At 32.8% G+C, this 8,651-nt stretch overlaps 1 protein-coding gene across 1 annotated transcript; it reads right to left on the bottom strand.

The window, feature by feature from the left end:
• Positions 1–3,957: 3,957 nt before the first annotated feature.
• LOC125202211 (F-box protein PP2-A15) lies at positions 3,958–7,405 on the bottom strand. Its single transcript, XM_048100576.1, has 3 exons — positions 6,925–7,405; positions 6,210–6,328; positions 3,958–4,660 (listed from the first exon to the last, which is right to left on the bottom strand). The coding sequence occupies exons 1-3, from the start codon at positions 7,234–7,236 to the stop codon at positions 4,198–4,200; spliced, it is 894 nt and encodes a 297-aa protein (XP_047956533.1). The 5' UTR covers positions 7,237–7,405; the 3' UTR covers positions 3,958–4,197.
• Between the last annotated feature and the right edge of the window lie 1,246 nt (positions 7,406–8,651).

Here is an 8,651-nt window from a genome sequence, read left to right as displayed (position 1 = left end):
ACACATTCATAACCAAATTATTATTATTTGATTTAAATTTATTTATTAGAATCACAAAATTAATTAAAGGCTTTATGAATTTTCTAGTTTATCTAGCAGATATACATCATTTCATCTCATCGTACAAAAACCAATTATGCCATGGATGTACACGTATATAGCTAGGCTACCTAGCTAACTACGCTCTAAAACTATAGTAATTGATTATTTAATATTGATAATTCATAAGCTTACTCTTGAAATACATGAAATTCTCCTATACACGAAATACAATGTCCATAAACTTAATCTAGGAATTAAGAGAATGGCTAGGTTTCATTATCATTAGAAAAGTTAAAATATTCATCATCGTTTTCTTAATTGAGTCGTACGTATATCATGATATTCGAAGATAAATAATTTTCTACGAACGCTTGATAAGTTATACACTTAGTGGTATTCGGTTTCCAACATAAAATAATATTAAGATACAATCTAGGATTGAGTTATGAGATTATTTTAGTAATAAGGAGTTAGGTTTAACTAATTATCCTATGATTATCCATTTAGGGCTCGTTTGGTAGCTATGTCATGTTTCGACTAGACATGATACCATTATGATAGTAATCATAGTTTCGATTAGTTAATTTACATATATTGGGTGTTTGGTAGATTAAGATAATTGTGAGTTATCTTATTGTAGTGTTTGGTACAATAAGTCACAAGTAAGGATTAAAATTATGATTGTCAAAATTATCCTCATTAGTTTAAGTTAATTACTAAACTATCATCATTTTACCCTAATTATTCCTATTTTGTTTAAAATTAACATCTTTTCAAGCTAAACTCCTTACAAAAATTAGCATCTTTATATCAAAAAACTTATATTTATTTTGGTATTCTATTTTTGTGAGCATTAATAATATTGGACAAATTTTATGAATAATCAATTATTATTTTGGAAAAATTCTATATGAAAATATTTTATCAAGTACCAAATTTTATATGTTCAATTTTTTTGAAGTTTAAAGCGTTTGTGGATTGAACAACATCGTATATTTATGTTCAAAACAAAAGCAATTGCCTTCAAGTATTACGTAATTATAAGTATAATATAATATAATGTAAATAAAGTAATATAATGAGAATATAATACGATTTAATGTAAAGTAATATAATGAGAACATAAAGTAATATAATGAGAATATTATAATATAATATAATGTAAATAAAATAACAAAGTAATATAATTAGAACAACAAATTGACATCAACAAAATTCTTAATATGATTTAATAGGAAAATGACGTCCTTCAATGCAACAACTAAGTAAAATTGATGGGTTAGAAATTTTGATGGGTAAAATTGTATTTTGCTAACTTAACTAGGCTTCCATGATAAATAACATAGGATTTTGGGTAGTTACAAATATGACTAAAACATAAGATTTTCAGTGGGCTTTGTGCGGGCCGGAAATAAAATACGGGCTACTATGTTTGGTAACATAACTACCAAACACACAAATAAACCCAGATTAATCTCTTATCTAGGCGAAACATAGCTACCAAACGGCCCCTTAGGATTGAGTTATGGGGTTAAATCTCATGAACCAAACACATTAAAATTTAATCCCGGATACAATTTTGCAAACCGAACACCCCTTTATACTCTAGATTCTAATGAAAGATTAAAAATTAAATTTCGATTATATAATTAGAAATTGTACGATGTGCTTACTAACTTATTTACGTCGTGTGCAAATTAATATTCTAATTAATCAAACAAACATTAATGTGATATGTAACTTGACAAATTTTTTGTCAACTTAAGATTCTCATATGATCTATTCTGGCTACAATACAAAGGAAAATTTATTATTAAAATATAATAAAAATATATATAAAAAGTACTCCTTGTTTACAAAATCTATCACGAGTTAGTTATTTTATAATATTATTATTTTTGTTAATAGATTGAATAGCGGGTACTCGAATATAATTTCTAATATGGGATAGTATGTACTGATTTCACACTGTATTGAATTATTTAGATTAAATATGAAGAAATTTATTCAATCATTGGGAAATTGAATTATTATCTACGTGAGCAAAATAGAAAATATTGATCCAAAGGAAAGTCCTTGAGTACCAAATACAGATAAATCAATAAATGGGATCGATCACCAATATTAATTTAACGTGAACCACTAAATTAATACTAGTAAATGTTCTACATTATCGATTTGCAACTCTGATTCATACATTTAATGCATATTTTTACTATATTTGTTGGTTGCCGATATAGGTAGCGGACACGGTTGCCTCTCGACCTACAAAAATATTTAGCTTTCAACTCCCAACCTACAACTATTCAAACAAAACTAAGATTCGGTATTACGATGTATATGGTGACATTTATTGCTTTTTTACAATACAAGATAAGTATCAATTAATACACATCGCTCATCAATTCCGTCTATATATCTATAGCAAGTGGACCATATGGTCCGTATATATGTGTGCTAGTGTACGACAAAGCCCTACATAGTTTTTTATTTTTTATTTTAACTTTTTAAAGAGGATTAGATATAAAGTGATTGAAAAAGTGAGGTGAAAAATATCATGTCACACGCTCAAACTTATAAGAAAATATCATATTCAATACTAGAGATAGATAAAATATTATATCCAATATCTAAATATGAAATTCTAAAAATGCCTTTCATGTGTTGGTGGATATTCTTTATGCAAAATTGTGATGAATAATGAAAAAAATAAAGGTCAAAATTGGTCCTAAACATATAGCTATAATACGAATTTGGTTCAAAACATTCACTTTTTAAAAATCGAGTTCAAAACATTTGAAATCGTTATCGAAGTGGTCCTAAACATTTGAAATCATTGTCGAAGTGGTCCTTTTCCGTCAAAAACTAACGGTCAACGCCTAATTAATGATTTTTTAAACTAATATACTATGCATAACTAATTAAACAAATTAAATATAAAATTAATAAAATGCTAAGAAATTTCAAAATCGACTATTTCTTCCTCTTTTTCCTTCTCTTCCATCTCTCCTTCGTTCTTCCTAAATCGAAATCTCTCTTTTCTTCTCTTTGGCGCTCAACGGCGTCGCGTCTTTCTCTCGACTGACAACGAGCAGGCAGAGGCGACGGAAGCGAAACCATCTTCCAGCAACAACGACCGCGTCGGCGGAGATAACAATGCCGGACCGCCGAGAAAGAAAATTGAGAGAGAGATGTGAAGAACCGAAAGAAATGGGGGTTGATGGCGTAGGCAATGGTGGACGGCGACGGTTTTGATCTCGGACAGCAGCAATGCGGAAAAACACACGATGACGACGATTTGTGGAGGAGCGAGCAGAGAGAGAAAGACACGACGACATTGAGTGCCGGAGAGAAGAAGAGAGAGATTCCGATTTAGGAAGAACGAAGGAGAGATGGAAGAGAATGAAAAAGAGGGAGAAATAGTCGATTTTGAAATTTCTTAGAATTTTATTAATTTTATATTTAATTTTGTTTAATTAATTATGCATTAGTATATTAATTAAGTTTAAAAAATCATTAATTAGGCGTTGTCCGTTAGTTTTTTACGGAAAAGGACCACTTCGACAACGATTTCAAATGTTTAGGACCACTTCGATAACGATTTCAAATGTTTTGGACCCGATTTTTAAAAAGTTAATGCTTTGGACCAAATTCGTATTTTGACTATATGTTTAGGACCAATTTTGACTTTTACTCAATGAAAAAAATACCACAAATGCGATCATACCTTATCATCCATGGACTACCCATGATATTTTTAAAGTTTAGGAACCGTTTGTATGTGAAACGCATAGTTCACTCTACTTTTTTTTTATTATAAAACACCAACATAGATGAGTTATCTATCTTAGGTAAATGTCTAAATGTCTAAGAGGTTAGGAAACAAAATCAGCTGGAAAGGATACACTGATGAAATACAAGTTCATAAAAAAATTGCATTCTCTCTCACTTTTGATACAAAGGAGCAGGAAAAAAAATCTGCTTAAAACATTAGAGACAAAACTGCATGAATTACAAAAGCCCTCAAAATAAAGATTACATGGGCAGAGAGGATCATACCTACCTACAACCAAATTACAAATGCTTTTCACGAAGTGTATTAGTGTATGACAAAGCCCTACATAAAACAAAAACAACATACACAGACACCACTCTTCATTGCAAACTCCGTTCGCTTCTTCGTTCTTTCAGCTCACTGGGCATGATTGACACTGAATCGACGCAGAGGCCGCCTTTCGAATGCGTGCAGTCGATTTGTTTCATTGAGAACCGTACTTCGGTGGGCGGATCCGACTCCTTGACTAGGAACTGACCCACCTTGTACTCAATCCAACAACCCCGTTTGTAACTCCCATTAGCATCACCCTTTGGTATGTCGTCTAAGAAGCACTCACTTGATGCGTGTTGGCCGCCTGAAGTAGATAACACGAACTTTACGGGCTTGATATCCCAGCCATGAGTGTGATCAAAGTGAGAGATACGACGCCCCAGTCTCCTAGAAAATCTCCCAAGGTGTATCCTAAATGACAGTGTGTATACATCTGGTGGGAAAGGAAACGTCACAGATCCATCAACTTCAAACCACCATATTTGCTGTAAATATGCTACAACGTTAAATCTGCAAACAAAAAAAGATATTAGTATAAACATGTGAGATGTTTGAACCAGTAGTAGTACCAACACCAATGATCTATTTCTAGAGGGAGAGTCTCATGTCACACCATCTGCCGTATATGCAAATAAAAGGTTTGTATCACGAGGAAAAGACTTACGTTTTAGAGTAAACACATAAGTTTTAAGTGTAGAACCAGTGAAATTGAACTGCTGACAACTTCCAACAAGAATACTTTAACTTCAAGGTTTATATTTGTTTTGAAATTCAATTGGTGTGCAGATCACTTGAATTCTACTTCATGGAGCTAAACATTGAAGCAATATGGAACAGGGTCTGGAGCAACTTTTTATAATGTAGTCTCACAAATGCAACCACAATGATAATGATGGCGAATTGATATTATTTTGCCATAAATGTTCACCAAGTAAGTAGAAGTAAAAAGCAAAAACTGAATTTACATGTTGAAGATAAACCATGACCACAATCTAGAGCATGTCAGACAAATAAAGATGCACATAATCTAGCTTTTATGATGCAAAAGCCAGTAAAGGAGGATACAACTTTTGCTTTAACTGATTTTAGCACCCAAAGATAAAAATTTCATGTACCTGAGTAGAACATATCCAGAAGTCATATAAAAAAACAAACTCTATTATTTATACAGACTGTGATACCTCATATCCATATCACATTATAGGAACCTAATGGGTTGATCAATAGAGACCACTGAACCCAAACATTAAACTCTGCACAATAAGGACCTTAAGGCCAAAATTCATGGAGCACTTGCTAACCTGATCCCTTTCCACACAGAAAAAGCTGGGCATAGCTTTCTGTACCTTTAGTTAAAATGCAAATATATGCCAGCAATTTCATCTTCCAGAACGGAAATTATTGCATACGGCACAAGGTTTCACTTTTCCCTTAACAACTGAAAAGCATCTGTTTAAGTTTTCCTTACACTAAATAGTAAATCCATTTTCAAATAAGAAACTACTACAGCACACATTATTTTTTACCTTAGATTATTTCTAAACACACAATTCTGCACTATTCTTGTCTTCTATAGGTTTAACTGCCAATGATATGTTAATTTCTCATGCACATTCAAAATCAATGTCAAGTGAAATTATAAAGCATCTGAACCCTCAGGCACCAACTGGTAAACATCAGCAATATTATCTGAAAAGCAAAATACTTGAGCAAAAGAAAAAGCAGTGGAAAACGTTAGGGAAGAAACTGCATTCATAGCTCATCAACTGGAAAGTGTAATAACTCATCCAGTGTCTTCTTGGGGGTTCTGGCCTTTCTGGGTACCTTTTCCAGGAAGCAATTATAATCAAGAGCTTTTTTCTTGTTCGATATAAAATCTTAACCAAATTGAACAGCCCATGACCCAAACAGTCAGGGATATGTGCGATTAAAATTTAAGTTACGATTTCCATAGAATACAACCATATCTGAAATTGTCTCAAACCACTTTGCTTCGACCAGAAACAAATTGTCAATATGTGACTTTGAGAGTATAAGGTATAGAATGTTGCAAACTAACCTGGATTCTTCGGTAGGAACCCAACTCCAATATCTCCTGTCGTCGATGCCAGTGATGGACAACCCCTTTGCTGATATTGACATGCAAACTCTCCCAGCATATCTGTCCACCCATACCAACTGCAAAGAATTGACAATGAACAAAATTCAATTAACTAAACATGCTAAAGAGATTCAAATGATGAGATCTCTGATTCCATCAATCAAAAAAGAGCAACCCTACATTAGGAGCTTAATGATTTCAAGAAAACAATGGCCTGACGATTCAGCAAAATGTTAAATTTTTGAGTAAAATGTTGTATAACATGATAATGAAACAGCATTAAAAAACATCCCTTTGATAAACAATAACTAGCAGCAGCACACATCCTAACAGATAGAAATTGGGAATTGATAAGCTGAAAATCGTAAACTTCATTCCAAAATGAAAAGTCAGTTAATAACATTTCAAAAAATAAATAACTCAACTGATTGAAAACTATATTCATTAATCATTCGCACAGAACGAATATCCTCCATATCTTAACCATCGCAGCATTTAATAACACAACAAACAAATAAAAAGCACAAAAAAGTCAAAAATCAAAATCGCTGCAACGGAGACGATCCCAATTGATAAACTGCCGCAGAAATATTTATTTGAAGTGGTTGAAAATAATCAAACTGAGAGTAATAGAAATTAGAGTCGAAAAAGCGCAAAAACATCGAGGACATGCCTTGTTGGCGTCGTCGAAGAGGTTAGGGCGTGCGAGGAAGGCAAAAATATCCTTTCTGGAGAGGTTTTCACAAAGAGCGGGTTGCGAGAGAAGCTGGAGGAGGTGGTGGTAATTGGAGGGGAGCTTCGCCTCCCATACGGCGTCGGATGAGGCGGCACTGCGGAAGGCGCGATTGAGGCGAGCCAAATTGCATATCTCCGGCGGCGATAGGTAGAGAAAGACGCACGCAACGCAGCTCTCCGGTATATCCCCTAGACCCGGTCCGCCGCTGCCCGACCCGTTTTCCCCCAAATTCGACAATGATGCCCCCATATACACGCAATTAGCGCCTGCGATTGCCGTACGCCGGTGATTCCGGAAGAAAATTGTGGTGGAGGAACGCCGCAAGGCGGTGGGGAGAGGGAAACTTTTTGTATCGGCGACTGCAACTCTACAGCTCCGCCATTACTTTTTCTGGTCATTTAAATGTTTAATTGGAAATAGAATCAAAAAATATCCAGACAACTAAAAATGGCGCATTTCGTTTTCATTAGTTTGCTATCTCTAAAGTTAGTCAATATACAATTTAGTTTCAAATAAATTGACTTATAATTAGCCAAGTTAGGGAAGGTTGGAATTCTATTTATTCTCGACCAATCAAAGTTGTATTAGATTTAAATTCGATAATTTAGTTAAAGTTGAAGATTGTTTAAATCTATGCTTCAAAACTTTGGGTGGGTAAAATTAAGAAAGTTGAAATTGTCACGAATCGAATTGAAATATTGTTGAAATGGTTTGAAAATTAATTGTGCCTAGATCGTGGATTAAATTAATTGGTCAAAACGATTAATTGATTCCCATGGTTTTATTAGATAAAGTAAATACCACACTTCACCAAATTAGATCACGGGTGGGACTTTTTATTTTCTAAAACATGCTTTTCAATGTTATTTCTAGGCTAGTCAGAGATATTCAATAATCTAACAGTGACTTTCAAAAGACGAGCCTTTTTTTAAATAGTGATGAAAATATGTGATGGATTCAGTCATTTGCTTATTAATTTATTGATCAGAATTTGAATCTAATAAGTGACTCAAATTCTATTTTTGTATAATGTAGTATTTATCACAACTAATTTTATATATTGACTCATTTGATGTACTTCCATTTTATAGATGGTAGAGAGTTTTTGTTCAAACATATCGCACTTCATTTGCATAGCATACGAAAACGTATCTAATATAGAGCAATCATTGGGTAAATGACAATATGGTAATGAAACAAAACATAAAATTAATGATTACTAACAGCCGTATAATTAATGTAGTTTGGCAATAGAAATTCCATTAGCTAGAAGAAATAATTGTTTTTATAATATTAGTGTCCAATGCAACACTGACAAATCTAACAGCCTTATAATTAATATAGTTTGGCAATAGAAATTCCACTAGCTAGAAATAATTGTTTTATTATCCATTACCTTGATTGGCTGGTGACCAAGACAAATATATTTCAATCCATCCACAATTATATCTTAGAACTTCTTTTTAATTCGTTCGTAAATACATTTTACTAATTTTTTTTGTAAGTATATTTCGTTCTATTACTCATTTCACTCATATTTAATTATAATTATATAATTTACATTTTATTAATATTTTTTCAGTAGCTTTCTTTCATTTTTAAACCTCATATGGGATAAAACAGAAATTAAAAGGGTAAAAACTGTGTGCATACATATTTTTTTA

Source organism: Salvia hispanica, chromosome 1 (assembly GCF_023119035.1).
Source record: "Salvia hispanica cultivar TCC Black 2014 chromosome 1, UniMelb_Shisp_WGS_1.0, whole genome shotgun sequence".
Lineage (NCBI taxonomy): Eukaryota > Viridiplantae > Streptophyta > Magnoliopsida > Lamiales > Lamiaceae > Salvia > Salvia hispanica.
The sequence above is the reverse complement of the archived record's forward strand: the minus strand, read 5'-3'. Positions and strand labels throughout refer to the sequence as shown.